Genomic DNA, 22,686 nt, shown 5'->3' on the forward strand with positions numbered 1-22,686 from the left:
GCTAAAAACCATCAAATAGACGATAATATAAATATAATAATATATAATATTATATAGGGTGGAATGAGAGCCCTGAAAGTTGTTATCAGTGCAAGTTTTTTAGTATGTGGTGAGGTTGGATGAGGTTGATGGAGGCCATAGCTGAGGGGAAAAAGCTGTTTCTTAGTGTTTCGTGTTCCTTTACTGAAAAATCCTAATTGACCTTATTTGATTGGTTTGTCTGTTGCTTAGTAATTAAGCCGTTGACACATTCTGATTTGACCCTCTGCAGTGAAACTTGGATTAGCATAGTTTGTGGCATCTACCTTGCTTAAAAGACATTGTTATAACAAAAGCCACAAGAAACAGGTCAGTCCACAGCTTCATGTTTCATTCTCTGTATTAGCCTACTAACATGCTAGAGAATTACTTTTTGAAGTTGTTATTTTGGTTAAGAACTGGTACATTTTTGGAGGAAAGAACATATTTTTTTTGCATCAGTACCAGAGTAATGTCATAGATTTTCCACTCCCACTATATGCTGAAGTCTTCTTGTTTTGCGAACTTTAAAGGTCAGGCCCAGTGGAAAATTTTGCACCATATTGACACAACTACTCAACATCCTTTGTTTTGCCCTCACTGAGGCCCTCAGCAGCTGCCTAGCTGCTTGGAAACACAGTTAATACATCTCTAAAATAATAGTACCTATATATTTTAAAGTGCATATCCACGTCTCCTGAACATGAAGAAACTCCGTTCTCGGTGATGTTTCCATAGCAATTGATGGCTCTGAACTAGATAAAGATAATATACAGATTAATAGTAATGGCTTTTTTGAGCTGCTTCCAAGGAACGAAACAACAGATTGATATTTTGGTACCTGTGAGAGTAATAAATGCAGTTAAACATTACATTATGTATAACCAACAACTCTGTACTATAGAGCCATGACATGTTGTTAACTTTAATTATTATCTCCTTGCTTCGGGCAAAGAAATACAGTGACACAAAGATACAATCTCCATATCAGTTTATCCTTCTGCCCCACCCCTTTTATCCCTGTCTTGTCTATCATCACCTGAGAAATTATTACGTATTATTTTTTTATTATCGGCTATGAAATATATGTGTAGATAAATCCATCTGTTTATCCATGTCATGGCGTGAGAGGCACCCCTGGTACATGGAACATCCAGGACAGATTGCCAGTCTGTCCCAGCACTCTATAAAAAGATAGATAAATAATTAGATGAAAATATATGAAAATTAATATATGAAAATAAAACTGAAATGTTTCTTTCTTTCTCTTGTGATACGTTAGTCAGTATGACATCCTACATTGCATTATATCCCGGGGGGGTTACAGTATCCTGGAAACGTATGCTACAAAGATGGAAATCTTATCTCAGATACAACTAGCTTAGTTAGTTTGCATGGTAAAGAAAATTGCCCATGACCTGTTACATTTTTCCAAATCAAATAAGTTTTCCAACTTATTTGTCTCTGCTAACAGAGGTGTAATATTCTTGACATTGTAATTTAAAATATAATAGTTTATGATCCCACAGAGCCAAATGCACCACTGTTTGGACGTGGCTGAAATCCCTGTGTTCCAAAGCAGTAATCACTAGGCTTATGGTCTTAACCAATGAGGTGTCACCCTGTGCAATATGAGCCAATGGTATTGTAGACATGTAAGCTCAGGATGCCAATGTGAATGACTCATGAGACTATATCATTATGTCATGTCTGTCATACTCTATGAGGAAATGTGCCGCGAGCTCTGACTGGTGAAGGCAAACATTACTTTTAATCTGTCTTAATGAGTGGGAATGCATCATTTATTCATCTGTTCGCCCGTCTTATTGTCTTATTGTCCTTCTTTAGTGTTGAATTTTATTCCTCTCTGTCGCTCTTGTTTTGTCAGGTTGAGTCCAGAGATCTTCCTTAAAAGACCTGTTGTAGAAGGAAACAGGTGGAGGCTTGACTGCATCCTCAAGCGCAAAGCAGTACGTACACATTAGACTGCCGGCATTATTCATTAAGAAATACACATCAGACCAAGTACTGAGCACTCAGTGTAAATGTTTCCCTGTACTTTCCTTTTAATTATTTTTTTTAATGTAACCATTTGTAGTGAAAAGTTGCTGTTTTTAGTTGGATAAAGCTCTTCTCCCAGTATTCACAAGGTTTATGTTTACTAAACTTCTCATAATGAACTGAACATAAGAGTACATCCTGTCTATATCTGTAGATGGTATAAATCAAAGGCCTTTTTATCGTAGCCAAAGAAATTAGTGTTACTGGAATTTCTGACTTTAAGTGCACATATTCCACATCCTTATCTGCTCCCATTGCTTTTATAGCTGAATTAGAAACAGACTTTTGGAGAATAACCGAATTTATTTGCCCTTTGAAACAGCAACAGGGAGTCCGAATTTTTGTAATGTTGTATAAAGAGGTGGAGCTCGCTCTGGGCATCAACTCAGGCTACAGCAAAAGAACCCTTTTGCACCTGAACCCGAACATTAAGGTAAGTGACGTGATATTAAGGTTTGATAAACAATGCAGTGCCACATTTCCCAAATTATTCAATGTCATAGCCAGGACCAGATTAACCGTGAGAATAAATAAAATAATAGATTTTTGTTACAATGTATACAAGTGTACTGCATATGTGCTGTGTGTTTATGCTCCAGGTGATGCGTCATCCGGATCACGTCTCCTCCTCTGTCTATCTGTGGGCACATCATGAGAAGATCGTAGTTATTGACCAATCAGTGGCCTTTGTGGGCGGTATTGACCTGGCGTACGGGCGCTGGGACGACAGAGAGCATCGGCTGACGGATGTGGGAAGTGTGACACGTTCAGATGAGAGCAGACTGAGAAAAGTACTCAATTTACACACAGCTGCATGTGGGGAATGAAGTATAACAATGCTAGCTGGCAACCTCTTAATTTTATTGAACTGAATTCCTATACACAAGTACTCAATCGCATTATGCTCTGCTGACCATAAAATATTTATTCTCTGTAACTCTCATACAGCATTACAGCTACAGAGCTGCTACCAGCAAGAAGTTTCATAATATCAAGTATCTATTTTTTTTAATCACCTTTCCAACTGCATTGACACTTTGGACTCCTCACATGATTTACATCATTGAGAATAAGTCTTTATGTGTTGTTAATACCCGTGATGACAGTTTCCACTTTGGAGAACGCCATTCAGACCAGAAAGCAAATGAAACCTTTTGAATTGTTCCACTTTTGGCTGGACAAAAAAAACAAAAAAAAACAGATCGCAAATATCCACATAAAAGCAAATGTCTCTCTAGCTTGTGACTTCAACCTTTTCTTATAAACCTTATTTGGCTCTATTAAATATTAGCAACACCCCTAGGCAATGTAATGGAGCATGAATCAACAGCACCTATTAAAACTGCTGTGTCCATTATAACCTTATAGTTTAAGGTAAAAAAAACCAGCAGTTATAGATTGTTTTCATGTTCCTAGACTGGCTCCACCAACACTCCATCCAGTAAGGGCTTGTCCTCTGTTGATGGCGTCTCTCAGAGCAATGGACGAGGGACACCGCCCAGTGATCCAGCGGATTTACCTAAGCTGAAGGGAATCGGTCGCAACAGGATGGCTCGCTTCAGTCTGCGCACACTGAGGCACAAACACACTCTGCAGCATGTGGACAGTGTCAGCAGTGTTGATAGCGCAGGTATGTTAAGGCAGAGAAAAAAAAAATCGTGCTTTGCTATTTTGGCAGTGAGATGCTCTGTTACGCCACCTCTCACGACAGCGGGGGTGTTTGTGTGGGTGAGAATGTGAATGTGAGTGAATGAGAGGCGCGTTGTAAAAGGTTGTACTTTCAAATGCAGTCGATATTTTAAAGGCCGTAGATTCATTTGTTCTGTATATGTGCACATGTGTAGGGAGCGGTTCGGTACGAAGCCTGAAGACAGGTGTGGGAGAATTACAAGGAAACACTCGCTTTTGGCATGGAAAGGACTACTGCAACTTTGTGTACAAGGACTGGATCCAGCTGGAGAAACCTTTTGATGGTCGGTCACACACATGGACACACCCAGCAGTTTGATGGAAACATATAATCATCTGGAAAACTAAATAGAGTCGATCTGAGTCACATTGGCAACATTTGTTCCACTTTTTTCACTCAAACCCTCTCCACTAAAATATCTGACCTCACTGTACGTTATGTCTTCTTACTGTTTCAGCTGGTCTCACTATTTATTTTTTATCACTGTATATTTCTCCATATTTTTGCAGCCATTCTTTTCTTTTACATTTTTAAGTCCTTAATCTAAAGAATCCTTTTTGGATCTGTTCCTCTTTTTGCAGACTTCATCGACAGGTACACCACTTCCAGAATGCCCTGGCATGACATTGCCTCAGTGGTTCATGGTAGAGCTGCCCGGGATGTGGCACGACACTTTATTCAGCGTTGGAACTTCACTAAGGCACGCAGTGTACTTTGGCCAAAAACACAAAGAGTTGTAGAGCACGAGCAAAGCTTAAAATTTAACTTCTTTAACTGGGAATTTATAGCCACATTTTAGTGGTTTGTTAGTTAATAATTAAATACTTTAATTATTATTATAAGTTGTGGAAAGATGGTGTTAACTTCAAATCATGACTCACTTTAATAAAAAGCAGGATAAAACAGTAACCTCACTGAATCATAGGAGAGATGGAAAATATAATGTAATCCTCATCGTGGTGCTCAGGCTTTCCATGCCACCAACTTTTCCCCCCTGTTTATACTTTTTTCCAAAAAAAGAATGCTTCCTCCATAGAGACTGTATTTACCCTCTCCCGCCCAAATTCTCCACATATCTTTTCTGCAGATCATGAAGCCAAAGTATCGCTCCCTGTCTTATCCATTCCTGCTGCCTAAATCTCACTCCACTGCCAATGAGCTCAGATACCAAGTTCCTGAATGTGTTAATGCTAAAGTTCAGGTAAGGCAACATTTCAGGCATAAAAGAAAGCATATTGTGAATGTCATATTTATATGAAGTACAAACTGAAACAAAAACAAGCCAAAACATGTACATAATGCAAACAAATGATAAAAAAAAATCAACTGTCTATGGGCCAGAAAGTTATATAACCACAAAGCTTGTCTTTTATGCTATCGTTTGTTTCGTGGTGTTGCAAAATAAACTGTTTACGGCAATATTTTTTCATTGTTTTGATGGTCACTGTAGTGGCTATATTAATTTCTTAAAGTTCTCACTTTCTCTTATATTTAATATAACCACACTACAGACAGACAAGCGTTTGTTTTTATGCGTTGTCGTTAGCAACAACGACGGTAAAACCACCGCGTGTCCGCTTGTTCCACATAAACCTTTCACAATAAAGCTCAAGATCCTGTTGAGACTTTTACAAATAAACTGAATCACGTGAAAGATGCAGAGTGTTTACGGATGAGAAGCAAAAAAAGAGCCGTCAGGTGCTAAAAAATAAACCTTAGACTCAAACGTTAGAACAGGCTTTTCCCCGCAGCACGCCGTGTAATAAATACGCACAAAGAAAACAGCGGCCGTTACAACTTATGTCTAAAAATGTTTCACGCATCAGTTAAAACACTCGACTCCAGCTACATGACGCGCAGCTGGAAACACTTCACGCAAGTCGAGCTGCCCGAGATTCACAGAATTTATAGAAAATGTTAAATTTTTGTGATTTATATCGTTATCGGATGATAGATGTCTTAATATCGGGATATGAGATTTTGATAATATCGCACAGCCCTATATACAAACAGACTCAAACATATGCATATATATCCACTGACACTTCAGCAAGTTGCACCTCTACCAGACACTTGATAGCTGTCAATAAACTTCTGACATAATTCTGATTGGATATTTAAGTGGTCTTTTTGGCAGAATTGGTGCAGTCCCCCAAACAGATCTCTTGCCATTGTAGTCAAACAGCTCAATCTTTGTCTGCTCTGTCCATAAAACCAAAAAACTTTTCTCTAGAAGGCATTTGGCTTGTCCATGAGGGTAGCTGCAAATTTCAATTAAGCTTGAAGGTTTTGATTTTAAAGCAGGAGTTTCTCGGTTGGCAGCCTCTCAATATATAGCGATGCAAAACTTGCCACCATTCTCCAGTTCATGGCAGTCTTGGTGGTTCCTCAACATCCTAACAAATTTTCTCTCATCTAAGGGTGACAGATTGGGTGTTCTTCCAAATGGCAAAGTGGAGACACATCAGAATAACATGTGCAATTGTTTGAAATGATGTTCTAAGAATCTTTGTTTAGAAATGGCTCTTAGAGAGCTTCCCAACTTCTGTAAATCTGCAATTTTTACAAGCCCATGACATCCACAGCTATGATTAGTGTGTATAAACTTCTAAACACAACTGTATGTGTGAAACATTAAACGAATCAGCACACACATTTGTACTCTGTGTCTGTGTGTAAAAGGTGTTACGGTCATCTGCAGACTGGTCGGCAGGCATAAAATACCACGAGGAGTCCATCCACAATGCCTACATCCAAGTCATCGCCAAGAGCAAGCACTACATCTACATAGAGGTAAAACAACAGAGAGAGTCAGATATAAAAATAAATGAGAAATACTGCATTTTGAAGCTGATATTCAAACTTTATTATCAAAGCACTGATGTTTGACTTTGATGCAAAACAACACATATCTCTTCTGAAATGTGTTAATATTCCCAGTATAGAGATGACTCCTTTTATTATATGTCAGCCAAAATGCTTTCTCACATCGTGAAATGAAAGACAGAAACATAAAACTATAATTATTTTAGGGGGAATCAAAACCTGGGAGCCATAACTGTTGTTGCTTTTGCACTTTGGGTTTGTGTCATTCCTCCCTTTCTTTTCTCTGTCTCACTCAGAATCAGTTTTTCATTAGTTGTGCTGACAACAGGACGGTCTACAACAAGATTGGAGACGCCATCATTGAAAGGATCATCAGGGCACACAAGTACTTCCCTTTATTGAAGCAGCTTGTTTGTTTAAGAAGTGGTTTTGATTGTACTAGGGTGGCTGTAGCTCAGGTGGTAGAGCAGGTCATCTACTGATCGGAAGGTTGGTGGTGATGCATCCATCGGAGTATGAATGTGTGTGAATGTTAGCTATGAAGGACTTAGAAAAATGTGCTTGTGTGAATGGGTGAATGCACAAGTTGTGTAAAGCGCTTTGAGTGCTCAGATGAGTAGAAAAGCGCTATATAAGAACCAGTCCATTTACTGTAATGAAGATGTAAAATATAATGCATATGCTTCTGGGCCTAAGTCTACAAATCATGTATGTTTGCGTACAGAGAGCGTAAGAAATACCGTGTGTATGTGGTCACCCCTCTGCTGCCTGGGTTTGAGGGAGACATCACCACTGGTGGAGGGAATGCCATCCAGGCTGTCATGCACTTTAACTACAGGTAGATCACATGACTTTTTTAGAAGAATTGAATGTTGTATTGAACTTTGTATTGAACGTATTGAAAGAGGAAGGGGGAAGGGAAATGAGAAAGCACATCACAAAACTAGGATTTTCTCATGTGACGTTTACATGCGCTGTGGTGAGATTTAATCTCTTGTCCCCTCAGAACCATGATCAGAGGAGAGTACTCTATCATCTCCCAGTTGAAAAAGGAGAGTAAGTTGAGAGATAAGCTATAAAATTAAGTATTCTGAGACCCAAAAAACTTCTGATATTCTTTCAGATTCACCCGCCGCCTTAATGTTATCTAAATTCTAGTTTTGATCTCTTCTATTTCCCAGTGGGCGATCAGTGGATGAACTACATCTCCTTTGCTGGACTTCGGACTCATGCTGAGCTAGCGGGACGCCTCGTCACAGAGCTCATCTACGTCCACAGCAAGATGCTCATCGCTGACGACAATACAGTCATCATTGGTTAGTCTTTCTCTCATCTCACCTTCTGTCACTTTCTCTTCTTATGCTGTTTTCACCAGCTACTATTTGAAGAAACTGGCTTCTCTGGCTCGACACCATCAAAATGTGATAATGCTAAAAATCTGGTTCTATTTCCTCGTTTTATCACCATGTGAATGTCTGATAAATTTGCATAATAATGCTGTTGTGTCAATGTGTGTGGAGTGGTACGTTGCTCTGTTGTGCCACCTGCTGGTGTATAAAGTGCAGCTCACCCTTTCGACAAAAGGAAAAGCACTCCATGTCTTCTTATTAATATTCCTCTTCTTTTCTCTCTTTAAATCTGTTCTCTTGTATATACAAATCAATGTCAATAAGGTGAAAAGTTATTGTTTATGACAGTATATGTAAATCAGTCCCTAGCAGGATAATCTGTCAAAATAATAAAAAAACAGGCTTACATACCAACAGCAGAAGTTAGCTCAAGTCATAGACTACATTTAACCAGCTCTGTGTGTCTGTTGCAGGCTCTGCGAACATCAATGACAGAAGTATGCTGGGTAAACGTGACAGCGAGGTGGCAGTGATCGTTGAAGACTCCGAAAAGGTTCCCTCAGTAATGGATGGAGAGGAGTATGAAGCTGGGCATTACGCTCTTCAACTGCGCCTCGAATGCTTCAGGTGCTTGTCTGTTTGTATGTGTGTATGAGACAGCAAGACAACGTTAAAAGCACATTGCTATTTTGTGATATGTTGTTATTTTTTAAGTGCTTGACATTTTATATATTGAAATTTTTGTTTATCATGCCGAAAATCCCACTACATGCCTACATGTAAATAACAGCTAATGTACATGTGGCTTTGAAACAATAAAGAAAGAAAGAAAGCGCAAACAGAAAGAGTAACTGTGCGATTACGACATCTGACCATCTGGCCATGTTTACAGCCATCCCAAGAGAACTGTCCAGTCAGCTGAGATATTTTTCCCCTTTTTGTGGACGCATTCTCTGTACAGCCGTAGATGGGTGTTTTTGGGTAACTGACACTAATTCCCAGAAGATTGCCTGTAACATCTGAAATACTCAGAACAGCCTGGCTGGTGCCAACAACCATCCCACTTCTAAAGTCACATAAATGACCTTTCTTCCCTTTCTGATGTTCATTTTGAGCTTCAGCAGGCTTACATGCCTAAATACAAAGTGTTGCTGCCCTGTGACTGCCTAATTAGATAGTTGCGATAATAAGCAGTTCAGTAGATTGACCCTACAAAGTGGCTGATAAGTACATTTTTTTTTATGCCCGATGATTTCTGTAATCACTAAAACATTTTTTCTATCTGTCTTTCCCTTGTGAACAGAACTATTCTTGGAGGACACTCTGACACCAGCATTGACCTTTCTGACCCCATCAGTGACCGTTTCTACAAGGAGGTGTGGATGACAACAGCTGGCCGCAACGCCACCATTTACGAGAAGGTAGAGTGAACATTAACATTTCACATGTGGAAAGAAAACATTCAGTTTAGTGAATGGCAGGTAATCATTTTGAGTTTGTGCCTTTAAGAAAGAGATAATTCAGAGATAAACCATGTTTTAAACTCAGCACAGACCATATTTTAGCTAAAGTTTTATCTGAACACAGCACTACCTTGGCCCATTTTGTAACTGCCCATGAGTTTGTCTTTCACTCTCAGAGAAACTCGTGGACAGAACAGTTAACTAAAATCTCACAGTCCACTCAGATAGACTGCCACAAACCTGGACTTAAGTTAATGAGGCATATGTTTGGTTGCAGGTGTTTCGCTGCCTTCCTTCATCCCTTGTTAGAAATATGTCGGAGTTGGAGCAGTACCAGTCCAAGCCAGGTTTGGCCCAGACTGATCTTGCCCGAGCTCAGGAGGAGCTGCGCAAAATCCGTGGCTTCCTAGTGCAATTTCCTCTGGACTTCCTGTCTGAGCAAAATCTCATGCCCTCTGTTGGGACAAAGGAAGCCATGGTTCCAACTGAGATCTGGACATGAAGGGTTTCAGCCCATTACTCACAAAATGAAATGGACTGTTCCTTGAGAAGGCCTCTTGTGGGAAGCCTCTGGGTGGTTTTTTACAGTTTAATGATGATAAATGTTCAGTACTGGAGTTGCAAGAGATCACTTCTGAATAATAGATTTCTGAGATGAAAGTCAGATTAAAACGTTCTCTTTTTGCTTGATACGATTGCTGAGCAATGACAAATCTCTCAGATCTATTGCTACTGGAAAACACTAGACAGTAGTTATAGCATGTTAGTGTTTGGATGTATTATGTGAAGAACACGGGCACCTATGATAGCAGTGTGACTGCATTCAATATGTGGAAAGACAACATGAAGACTGGGTTTTGGGAATCACTTTATCTTGAATTCTAGATGCTTAGACCTTTGAACTGTGCAAAAGGCTCATAAGATGGCAGAAGCTTGTATGGGACCATGATGATGAAGTCTATAACCAATTTATGACACTAACAGATATTCAGCTCTGTTTAGAAATCACAAAATCTAAACATTAGATGGTAAAATGTGATTAACTGAGTTCGTTATGTATGCCCGTAACATGCATTAGTGCCATGTATGCTGTTTATGAGCTCACGGAAGAGTTGTCTGTTAAGTATGTGCTGCTTTTGATAAATTATTTAAATTTACAAGCATGTAATCTCAGAGGTGTTTTGAAGATTTTGTTTGTGTAAGAAATTGAAGTTATGCTTGGTCTTTACTTTGTTGCCAACTGCACAGAGACAATGTTACCGTTTCGAGAGCAGTGCACAGTTTACTAACTATGCTGAAATCTGATTGCCGTGATGCTTGTACCAATCGCACCTCTGAGATAAAAAACAAAACTTCATCACTGACATTTTATTTGTTGTTGAAGATGTTTTGTGACCTGTTAAAATGATTCAGTGGCTTTTTAAGACAATCGGCGTACCCATTGAGAAGAGAAATTTCTTCTTTGTTCAGCAGATGGTGCTAGCTTCCTAAAAATCAGTTGCAAAATTAGAAAATAAGATCTCCAGGATCTTTAAGGTCCTCTTGGTGAGTGAAAATGGATTTTGAACATTGTAACAAAAGAAACCCAGCAAAACTACAGCAATTATGTTTGTCATTAAGCATGCAGATGAAGCTGGATGTAAAGCTTTCGTATGAAGTCAGGCTTTGAAATTGCTTCGTTCCAGCTTCTGTGTAGTTCCAGATTGAAAACAGCATTTCAAAGTCTTTATTTTTTTGTTTTGTTTTTATTGTAATGTAACAGTTCAGAGTAAAATGACCTTTTATCGAGATACTTGCGATAGGTGATCCACGAGCAGTTTATATATTTTGTAAATGTGAAAGTATGGACTCGTGTTACCCAGTTTGTTTTAATTTTTAATATTTTCCACATTGTCTTGTTTGAGCATCACCATCCCCTAAATGTGAAGATAAATAACCACTTCTTTAGAAACGAATCACACAGCCGGTAATTATGACACATTGGAGTCGCAATGTATTTTACAAATCAACCACATAATTACTTTGACCTGGCATAGAGCTCCAGTTTTGTCATGAAAAGGCAGAACCCTTTGTCTACCCAATGTGTGAATCATTGCCATTTATGTAAGAGAAAATGACTGGGACCACAAAATTGGTAGATGTAAAATAAAGTGCTTAAAACACTTTTACTTTTTTAACTGCTTTGAATTTGACATTATCGTCTGCCCTGTTTATTATTTATGGATTTTAAAGAATCGAGCATTCTTTAAGATTTATTTTTAAATGTATGTCATGTTCACACTGATGATTTTGGACTTTTTTCTTTTTCATACCCACCTTGAAGCTGTTGTTTCTGTAAACTCTCTGGACCTCTTGCCTTCATTCAGTTTATGCACAATAACCTTTTTGTACAGTTAAAGATTTCCGATATCTATTTGTTCATTTGAAACTATGTAATTAAAATGACTAACAAATACGCATATCTTTGGACTTTTTGTTTCCTTTTCACATGAAAGTAGACACAGCTGTGAAACTTGATCATTTCTAAGATATATGGCTTGACAGACCAGCTTTAATAACAGGCTCCTGCATAATACGTTTTTATAATGCCTGTGTGACTACATTCCCATCTCTAGTACACATCAATATGAGTAAAACAACGGCTTTTCGCTCCAACTATGAACAAACAGGTAGGTTCTTGCATAAGAAATAAGAACTGTTGAACCTGTTAACTCCCAGAAAACAGCAAACTTGTATTTCTTTTCTCATGAAACAGTGAAATCAGCAGCATTTGCAATAATCAATATGTTTAATTAACTTTGTGAACAAAAGTTGGGTGCAAAAGCTAGGTGGAAGGACATCTTATATTATTTGGGAATCTGGTAGGAAAGACTATACTGTTGTATAAAAGACCCACTGTGTTTATGAACCAAACATTAAAATTTATATGGAGAATTACAAATTGCAAACATATATAGTGGAAAGTGGAGAATAATATGCTAAACGAATGTTGTTGTTTTTTTAAATTGTGAAAAATCACCGGGGTGTTGGCCACTTGTACATGTGTGCAATCAGCTCTGCTATAGCAAAAGAAGTACTAACAAACCCAAACGAGGGGATTTCATAGGAAGCACATAAGGAGCATAAAAGAAACAGCAAAACATAAAGAGCATAAATGCTAAAGGCTTAGTTTTTTTTTTTTTTGTCCTTCCATTTGAAGGCAGTTGATTACATAACGCTCCTCCCTTCTCTGGAAAATGACACTCCATAAAACTCAGGAGGCCTGATTCAGTAGAATGTCGTTGGCTGCATGTTATGGCATGTGAGATGGCCTAGTTGCTTGCTGGTTTAGAAACATAAGGATATAAAGTTGCCTGATCGGGAATTTAGTTTATGTGTCATTAAGAATTCTCTTAAGCACGTGACACAGGTTGTTGTGAAGTCATGCATGGTTTCAGTGGCAGTACTCCAAAATGTGACAAGAAAAGCCAAAACAAAAAACCTCTGATCTGCTTGAGTGTCTAAATTCTCTAAAATAAAATCTGTTTGAAATTAATTGTGTAAAGCCAAAAACACACAGCTGGGAAATAATTAATTTTCCATTTTTTCTTCCTGAAAACAGCCCTCCTTCCTTGTTCTTATTTTTGTTTGGCACTTTATGGGGAAAAAAAAATACACGTCAAACCCAAATAAACTTTCTTCCTTAGAAATCTCTTCAGTTAAGGGCATGATGAAAACCCCTGAAAAGGAAGTTCCTTTCACAGGTATGTCAGTGTGGAATTTTGTGTTTTGATGTCTTGATGTTTCCATCTGTTTTCTACTGGCATGGCTTTGCTTGCCTCGCCTAGTGCTAATAATATTAAACTCTACACTGACTGAACTTGGATGGAAGTCAATGCTATTTTTACGATGTTCTGTAACGTAAATACTTGGAAACTTTTTTACTTCCTCCACACTAAACTAACTCATAAAATATCTTGGCACATCTTATGTTGCTGGTTTGGTTAATAATGATAAACAAAATCCAAGGTTCTTGTTTGACAGAATCAGCAGAGTCCTCTTTGGGACAGCCTCGCTTAGCCTCTATCAGGTGACCTATTCTGATATTTGTTTAAAACAACTGCTGAATACACATTTTTATAAGTTTTCCCTTAATTTCCCTCTTTGCTTTGGGCTATACTTTACAACTATTTGCGTGTATGGAAGTGTGTATGTTGGAATGAATGTCTGACCGTACTGTTGCTTTAGTGTCCATTAATGTGTCTGTATGTTTGAACAGGCATACTTAACTTTAATCTGCGGCTTCTATTGACACTGTGAAGCACTTTGTAGAAAAGTACTATACAAATAAAATAATAATAATAAGAATTCTTCTTCTTCTTCTTCTTCTTCTTCTTCTTCTTCTTCTTCTTCTTCTTCTTCTTCTTATTATTATTATTATTATTATTATCAGTAGTAGTAGTAGCATCGTTGTTGTTGTCGTCGTTTTTTTAATAATTGATTAATAAATAAATCATTTACTGTGTTTTTCTTGTCTCTTGCTTGCCCTCAGGCAAATTCAGGGGAACCTAGAGTTGGATACAGAGACCAGAGAGGTTTCGTATTGTCTTTGGTGGAATGAGAATGTTATTCGTTGTTTATCATGTTTCCACAGATTTATGAAAACGCTTCAGGCATTTCGGGAAAGGGGTTGCAAGGTAACAGGAAACCTGATAAACAGACAGCAGTTCACTTGCTGTGTGTGTTTACATTTGATGGATTCAATAATTATCTGTGTTTGTGTGTGTGTTGTGCCGGGTTACATTTAGTCTTCTTATACCTTGTGATTAAAATATACCGATTTTTTGAGAAAAAGAAAAAAAGAAAGAAAATATACATAGTTGTTCTATTTAATCAAAAGTACACAGGGAAATATAAGCAAAAATCAGAAAGTATATCTTCACTCGGTTTCTTTTCTTTTCTTTTGTACAAGGACATTGCTATTAAACATGAGGAAGAAAAAAGTTTGGAAGTCCTCGCTGCCTCAGTAAACCCCGCCCGGTAACAGGCGTGGTTTGCTGAGGGAAAGCGGCTCCCACCTCCCTCCTTCTCTATATTTACTGGCTGGCTGTCACAGCAGCTTCTGTACCAGAAACAAATCAGTCTCCGTATTGCTTCACCTTACTCTGTATGGTCTACATCCCGCAGACATGGACTTCCAAGTGTTGATGTACACGGTGCTATCGCTTTCTATCATCCACGCGTTTGCGCTCTAGCTGTGCGCTCCAGGCCCGAGGAGCGTCCAGCTGCTGACGAGAAAGGGACTGATATTATTTTCTCATCCATTGACACATCACTGTGCAAGAGAGAGGGGGAATAGTAGAGACCTAGCAGCAGAGGAGACCACACAGTCGTGACAGCTAAGACCGTTTCTGGATATCGGACAACAGACAGTCGCTTTTTTGTGTCCTCCATCATGGCGAGTGACTCTCCAGCACGGAGCCTGGACGAAATCGACCTATCTACTTTGAGAGTAAGATTAATTTACGTTTAATTTCTGTTAAAGAAAAAAAGAAAAAGTGTGTGTGTGCGTGTCTGTGTGTGAGAAAATTGATGTGTGCACTCGCGCGTTCCTCCTCTTGCACCTGACAGTGCTCCCTGAATAACAACCGGCACAGAGCAGAGGAGGCTGCAAAAGGCGGATGTGCGGGAGACGGGCCGCCACAGTGTGTCAAATTATAGATCAAATTATATATAGACATTAACTAACATTACAGCTGGCTCGCACATCTGAAGGCTTATCTTCATTCAAGTCAGTTACAGGAAGGTCGGTGTTGTGTGTGATGCTGAATTGAGGTTGAGGCTGTGATTTTGCTGACCTGGATAGGGGGTGTTGTGTATCTTCTTTCAGTGGGCCAGCCTATTATAGCCTCATCAGAATTGATTCAGAGTGGAATTTAACCTATTTCTACCACACGCTGCTGATTCTCTTGGCTTGTGTATTGTAAGAACACGACAGAAACTGCTTTTAAGTCAAACTCATATTCATCCAGATTTCCTCTCTTTTGCTGTTCATCATGGTATTTACTCAGTGTGTGTGTGTGCGTGTGTGTGCAAGAGAGAGAGGCAAGTGTGCCAACCTACCTGTAGTCACTGTAACCTACTCAAAGTCACAACTGAAGCCTTGCATGCTGCAATAGCCAGTTCTTTTGTTCATCCAGTATGTGCTGTAAACCATAATACGCACACACACGCACACACACATGTGCGCACAAACAGACAGCCATACACAAACAGCCTGTGTTTATGTGTGCAGACCCGTATTTTCACTTCATTGGACAGTACGTGTGTTTCTAATGTGTAGGTGTCTGCCAAGCTGATAGTCAACTGCATAAAGCAGTAAGGGATGCTTCAGCTAAAGACCCGTTTGCCGCTTTGAGAAACAAAACCACATCCCTCTTGCTTTGTCTCTCTCACACAGCGCAGTTGTCGTCTGTTTGTGCCCACATGCCATTTTTGTCTCCGGTTCTGTCTTTGCTGGTCTCTTGCTTGCTTCATGGTTTCTCGCCTATTTGTTTCTGCTCCACTAACACCAACTCATCCATCTACCTCCATTCCATTTCTTTTCTATCAATTTCATCACCTGTTTTTCTATCACCTTGACTATCTGACTGAGTGAATGTACCTCCCTGTCTCTCTGCCAGTCGCTCTGTCTCCTAGCATTATGTCTCTGCGCCCACCTCCTTGCACTGCTTGAAAGAAGAATAACGTTTCCAAGGAATTGTGAATCAAGTGTTTAGGAAAATAAGTGCTACTTTTCAGGTTTACGCCTAGCAAAATTTCATCAGCGGGATGAGCTCTATTAAAGACAGAATGGAAAGAGAAATCTGAAAGAAGAAGAGGAGTAGAACAAAACAGACAGAGAAACACTGAAAGAGGAATGAGGAGGCGAGTGGGAGTTCAGCCATGGATGCCTTATTCTTTAGGAGGCAGGATTTCAAGTGTCTGTCACTGTGACTTAGAGGCAGCTTACATTGATGTGCAGATGCTCATGTTTGCCTTTACATAGAAGTGCATTTAGGAGTATCGGAATATGTAATTATGTCAAATGATTACTACTATCTTAAAAGTAGTGATGATTTCAAAACACTAAGAGGCTTAAAGGTTTTTGGCAAGAGCAGAATCCTATGTTAGATATTTCATTTGATGAAGTGGTGCAGCTCTAAAAAAAGTTTTCATATTTTTCATAAAAATAGTACTTGAGTCAAAAGATGGAAGTGGACAAAATAGAACAGAAAAAATAGAATAGAGATTTCCTACCACCATAATGCTACATTAAGGGAAGCCAAAACTTTTATTTTAATATTTTTCCCCAACACTATACTCCAGCTATTTCCTTGTAATATTATGTTGTGAATGTCTTCTGTGATTTCCTCCGTAACCAAGTTACACAACCTGAACAACATGTTTTACAAGCTGAAATAAACAATGATTTCCAGAGAAGTCTTAAACAAACCAAGGTTTGTCCATTCAACATGTACGAACAATACCTATCTTCCTGAGCAATACATACGTGCGCACACACACATAGACAGACACACACACGGTCTAAGATGAAGTTACAGTCATCCACTGCTGGACTGGCTAGACAGGAAGTAGGTCAGCTGGCTCTGACGAGGTGGGGAGGGTTGAGTGGGGGCTTATAAATACTGGGCTTGGTGAAGATGGTGGGGCATTGTGTTTTAGTCTATATGAGTATATGGTTGGGGGGGGGGGGGGCTGTTCCAGGGCTAGAGCTTCCTTATAGGCACAATGAGCATCACACAGACACACACACTTACAAGAGACAGACAGAATTGAGTGGGAAGTAAAGTGGAAAAAGAAGTGGCTTTTCATGTTTGCTGCCTCTGCATTTTTTCCTCTCTTGCTTTGTTTTCATATGCCTTGTCAGGTCTCTGCAACATCTGCTGGTGTGACACATCAACCCTGCGGCACCTGCATAGATGCATCATGTTTTATTTTAGTGGGGAAGGCCAGACTTACTAGAGGCATTCACAGAAATGTTGCTGCTGTGGCCCATCCTACTATGACCCGCAATAACCATAAAAAAACATCATACAAGGTTGAATACTTTAAAAATTCTTTAAATACAGACAGTGGTTTTTATGCAAAGTGATGCGAACACACACAGGTCAGAGGCGTCAGAAGCACAAGCTCATCTAGTCAGCTGACGAGAGCAACAGATGGCAAACCAGCAGGAAGTCCAGCCAGAGTAATACACACACAGACACACACACCACACACTAATACTGGCAGTAGACTAATGTGCTGTGCTGGGAGTCAGGTGTGAAAGCTGAGATGAAAGCGAGAAAAGGTGAAAGGATGAAGGGATAGTGACATGGTCAGAGAAAGACTAAGAGAAAACGCAGAGGGAGAAAGCTGGATTGAAGATGAAGGCAGCTTAGAGAGATTTACAGGAACATTGAGAGACAGTGAGAGAACCCAAGAAGGGAAGAAGAAAATGACAAGAGGGCTGAGCTCGGGGTAAAGGTGGAGATGTGACCAGTGACTAAAGTAGTTCAAGGCAAAGACCCATCTCTAGAGCCTCTCCCTCCCTCTCAATCCCTGTTGCCCAGTAAGGCCACATTCCTCTGCCCCTCACTATGGACTCCATAGTAACGGGGCCACAGGAGTGCCCAAGGCTTACACAGAGCTTATTCATGAATAGTCTATATACTGTATGGCAGACTGTCGCTGAGAAATGCCCCTCTCCCTCCCACCCTCCCTTCCACTGTGCCTGCCTGCTTCTAGTTGACCTATTTTTTCCCCCTCAAGTCACTAATGGAGTTAGATTAAAGCTTTAATTCCCTGCCATAAGTATTAAAATGTATAAGTAGTTGTGGTCTGCATGCATGTTTTACTTATTTAAGCCCTCCAGTGTAGCTTTTATTATTATTATAGTTAATTAATTATTTATAACATACCATAATATATTTGTAAGCATCTATAAGGATTGATGGGCACATTTTAATTATTGTACTTTATTAGATCTATAAAAACCATCACTTATGATATGGTACCTGAAAGAGTTGTTGTAAACAGTTATGTGCCTTCAACTATTTTAGTGTTGTAAACTATGTATTACACATTTTGTGTGTGTTTATGAATGATTAAAATCCTTTAAAAATGTAATAATCAGTATATAAAACTATGATATCAAATTAATAAATGCTGGTATTTTGCTTCTTGCAACTTGCTAGCTCATTTCAGGAAAAAAGTAAGTGAGCCAAGAAAAGATGTAGGAAAGGATTCCTTGGCAAACCTCACATGAGTAGTTTGTTGTGTGTAAGCACTGACCGCACTGTCTGTTTTCTAAACGACTTCTTAGAAGTGCTTGACAAAAACCAAATGTAGACTGTATAAAAAAGATGCACGTAGCCACCTTGATGTCCTCCGTGAGTTTGTAAACTCCTGGTTTGCATTATGCATGGCAAACATCATGAAAAACATCAAGAGCTCCAGTTCCATGACTTAAAACAGTCAAAGTGCAACATATCGAATGTGTTCTATTCCAGCATGTTTGAAAGTATGCACTGCACCACATACTAGCTTCCTTTTTCACCCCTCTCATTCAGTGACGCACAAGTGCACACTTACACTTGATCTGAAGTGTTTGAAGGAATCATGTGCATGCAGACAAGTCCATAATAGGAGTGATCCCTCCATTGTGTTGCACTCACATTGTGCAGGGCAGCAAGGGAAGAAAAATGTATTGAAATGACAGAGGGATGTAGAAAAGCAATTCATGCAGAAGGGGAGGAGTGATGGGCAAATGGGGATAGGGAAAGGTGTGAGATTGCAAGTTGGCAGAATCGGGTGGCGAGAGGTTCTGTTGCATTGCAGAACAAACCCTGCAGCGTGTACCCTCTTCAGTGGCCTGTTAATCTGTGATTAGAAGTGGACTCCTGCTAATGTACTGTACATGTCTGGGTGAGATGTACTGGGAATTGGGCTACAACGACATCTCCTTGTAAAAACAAGCAGTGTTGAGCTGTGTTGTTAAGTGTAAGTGGTTTTATAAGAGGCAAAGCTGGCCCCAGCATGACTCCTATCATCCTCTTAGAGTCCCTAATTCAATCCACCTCACATCTCTGAAAATCACTTTCTACAAAAATTAACTGCACTCACCTGGTCACTGGCTAATGCACAGAAAGATATACTACAGATATACAATAGGTATATATGAGCTTGGCAAAAATCTTGATCTTGGTGAGTGTAAAAAGTAACATTTTGAGTTTAACTTTTACTGCATAAAGGCTGGTGATATAATGCTAAAGTACTGTTGTGCGATACAAAACTATACATAAGCCATGTTATAGTAACTCAGGGTGCATTGGGATTATTTGATAAGTTTTAAGCACAATATGGATGTACTGTCAGCTTATATGGTATACACATTTTGGCCATCTGGAGTCAACCTCTTGAGCTCTTTGTCGCAATCCTTAAGAATTTCTAGAGCAATTTTGCGGTATAGGGGTGTGGGCTGTATATTGGGCCAGTAGTATTGCCATGTGGGGTTTTTTTTTTAGTTTACAGTTGTATCATGAAAGATTCAAATAATTGCCAGAATCCAAAAGTTCAAAACACAGCATTGCAACAGGATGATCAATACTATTCACATCAACTGCCAGTTGTCTTAGTCATGTGGTTTGTTAGTTTGACCCACATCACATTATGCGTAACGTTATACAAGTTTAGCAATTGTCGATGTGAAAATAGAGATTTGTGCAGTTTTAATTTTATTTCCTCAGCTTTCGTTGCAAAGCTTGCACAACTCACTGCTGGGTCTGGTTGAAATAATCATGACTGTTATGACTATAAAGACACTTCAAAGTCTTACTTTTTAGCAGCAGGGATGTACAATAAAAATACGCTAAAAGACCTGAAAGAATTTGTTATTTTCTGATAAGCCAATTTTTTTTAAACAAATAATTTGAGAAGTGGTTTTGTAAATCGTCATCTTAATCAGAATACTCATAGCTTATCTTCTCAGATGTGATGATTTAACCTTAATAGACCTTCTGTCTTTCTCTGCTATATTATAAATATATGACTCTAAACTTTGCATTGAATAAGCTATCTGCTGTTGGTCTGTCATTCACAAAGATAAAGATAGCTGGTAAAATGTAGCGTGATTGGGATGTAGCTGCAAACTGATTCACTAAACCTGAAGAATAATTGTTTGTGTCACCGTGTAAATGTACTGTCATAGATTAGATTTCCAGCATCTGCAGTGATTATTTTCAATTTCATCGGGACTCTAATGTTCACTTATTGTATTGCTGTTTTTGTGTGTTAAATGTGTTGCCTCTGTCTTAATTTTATTTTTCATTTTTCCTCTCCACTTTTAATTTGAATTCACATGTCACTTGTGCATATTTTTAAAGTATGTAACTGTGTTGTGTGATTGATATGAATACTAATGTTTGGAGCTGAACTCATAAGAGAAATCAGAACTAAGTGAAATCTCATACAAAGACCTTAGTGACTACTCTCTAGTATCCTGCAATGTGATCTTTAGATTTAGTATTGGTTTAATTCATAACACAGCTGATATATGGCTGATACAATGAACAAACAGACACAGCATTAGAGAGTAAAAGTGGCTTTGGTTAGACTTTACACAATGGCATCGAGGTGTGGTTTTGTCAAAGGAATTCACATACCTCGAATGCATCAAAATGTGTCAGGCAACAAAGCATTGAGTGATACATTTCTTCTCAAGAAGGGTGAGTCTACTTTGTAAGTAACAGTTGATTCGTTATTAATAGCTCTACTGAAAATCTTTAATTACCTTGTTTACACATGGACCTCTCAGCCTTGTAATCCGCTGGAGCAAGCAATATATATTTAAGAGTCAGCTGCATTTCTTATGGCCTTTGCATGCAACTTGTTCTGATCAGATTGATTATGTTTCCATGTGTATTCAGCCATGCTTAGATCACCTGATTGCGATTTTATGTGAGTAATTTGCTCTGGTTTTAACATTATTTTTAAGGTTAAAGCTAGGATTAGCTTTTGGTTAGATAGGAGTTAAAGTTAGGAATGTAGTGGAGAGAATTAAGGTTAGGCTGTAGAATGAAAGAATGAATGCAGTCAGTAAAAGTCCTCACACATGTCGTAAAGTGGCTTTCACAAGGGCTGCAGGCCTGCTCTTAAAAATCCATTATTAATGGACTCTGCTGCTCATGGGCCAATATTCTCTGTCTGGAGCAAAAGAGACAAGCCATTACTGTATTCATCCCTTGTACCAAAAGTTAATACAATGTACTTGTGACTAGAGCCTGACTGATATAGGATTTTTAAGACTGATACTGCTACCGATATTTGGTGCTTTAAAAATCTGCTATTACATATAACGGCCGGTATGTTTTTTTTCTGTAACGTTTGTTATGTGTAGTTATTGAATTGCTCATTACTTTTTACATTTTAATTTGTCAGCTGTTATAAATACTGATAGTGATAGATTTGCAGATAGCTATTGGCCAATAAAGTCATCGCTGACAATTGGTCAATTAGCTGTTACCTACATTAACTTATTAGAAAAGCTGTATGAAGTACAGTAAAGGTTATCGGTGACCAGTCAGTGTCATGCTTCTATCATGTTGTAACGGCTTATAGAAAATAAAGGAAGTCGTGTTCTTTTGTGGCTTTGAAAAATTCTTAGAGAAGCGTCTGAACTGGAATAAAGCTAAGTAAGAAAAAAAATGCACCGTCATCAGACAGAAGCCTCTGCTCAAAAGTTGTCTGTGGGTGTCTTTACATCTGTTGGTGGATCCTCATTCTTCTTTCTCTGAGCACTTTTTTTTTAAATGTATCACAAGCTATTTTTAATGTACTGTTATTCAGCAGCTTTATAGAGACGCACAGCATGATTAATTGGCCACCAGTGGGGTCATATGGCTGTCATGTGACCCTGGCAAAGACTCAGCAGGAAAACAAAATGAAAAAAAAAACAACCCCAAAACAAAACAAGGAAGTAGGCCGAATTGTTTCAGTTACAGGGAACTCCAACCCACAGACGCACAGGCGCAGATGCAGTCTGAGGTGGCCACGTGCCGAGAGCTGATTCTGCAAGTGGCCTCTAAAATATGAATGATATTGTACTATATTTTTGTGGGTAAGCCTAAAGATAAGTATGAACTGAAGCATCAAAAAGCTGCTTTTTTCTAGCCACAGAACTCATCCTGTGTGCATTCAGGAGTCTCGTGCATGCCTGTGTAATGTGCCTTCCAGTGCTTGTGTTTCAGCATTGCCTTTG

General features: G+C 39.0%; 2 protein-coding genes across 17 annotated transcripts in view; both read left to right on the plus strand.

Moving 5' to 3' along the window:
* Positions 1-11,866, plus strand: part of pld1a (phospholipase D1a) — a 31,107-nt gene extending 19,241 nt beyond the window's left edge. For both annotated transcript variants that reach the window (XM_040041914.1, XM_040041913.1), the window contains exons 12-26: positions 1,907-1,988; positions 2,402-2,512; positions 2,679-2,870; positions 3,496-3,709; positions 3,924-4,052; positions 4,351-4,469; positions 4,857-4,970; positions 6,452-6,562; positions 6,892-6,980; positions 7,320-7,433; positions 7,602-7,651; positions 7,777-7,911; positions 8,418-8,571; positions 9,248-9,365; positions 9,685-11,866. In XM_040041914.1, coding sequence (XP_039897848.1) covers positions 1,907-1,988; positions 2,402-2,512; positions 2,679-2,870; positions 3,496-3,709; positions 3,924-4,052; positions 4,351-4,469; positions 4,857-4,970; positions 6,452-6,562; positions 6,892-6,980; positions 7,320-7,433; positions 7,602-7,651; positions 7,777-7,911; positions 8,418-8,571; positions 9,248-9,365; positions 9,685-9,909 — 1,957 coding nt within the window. In that variant the 3' untranslated portion in view covers positions 9,910-11,866. The remainder of the gene's footprint in view (positions 1-1,906; positions 1,989-2,401; positions 2,513-2,678; positions 2,871-3,495; positions 3,710-3,923; positions 4,053-4,350; positions 4,470-4,856; positions 4,971-6,451; positions 6,563-6,891; positions 6,981-7,319; positions 7,434-7,601; positions 7,652-7,776; positions 7,912-8,417; positions 8,572-9,247; positions 9,366-9,684) is intronic.
* Positions 11,867-14,472: 2,606 nt separating this feature from the next.
* tnika (TRAF2 and NCK interacting kinase a) overlaps positions 14,473-22,686 on the plus strand; it is a 55,269-nt gene continuing 47,055 nt past the window's right edge. For 9 of the 15 annotated variants that reach the window (XM_040042918.1, XM_040042922.1, XM_040042925.1 and 6 more), the window contains exon 1: positions 14,474-14,898. In XM_040042918.1, the coding sequence (XP_039898852.1) occupies positions 14,842-14,898 (57 nt within the window). In that variant the 5' untranslated portion in view covers positions 14,474-14,841. Of the gene's footprint in view, positions 14,899-22,686 lie in introns of all 15 variants that reach the window. The other 6 variants (XM_040042912.1, XM_040042913.1, XM_040042914.1 and 3 more) reach the window with 1 other exon arrangement.

The sequence above is a fragment of the Simochromis diagramma genome, unplaced genomic scaffold (assembly GCF_900408965.1).
Source record: "Simochromis diagramma unplaced genomic scaffold, fSimDia1.1 OVJJ01000304.1, whole genome shotgun sequence".
Lineage (NCBI taxonomy): Eukaryota > Metazoa > Chordata > Actinopteri > Cichliformes > Cichlidae > Simochromis > Simochromis diagramma.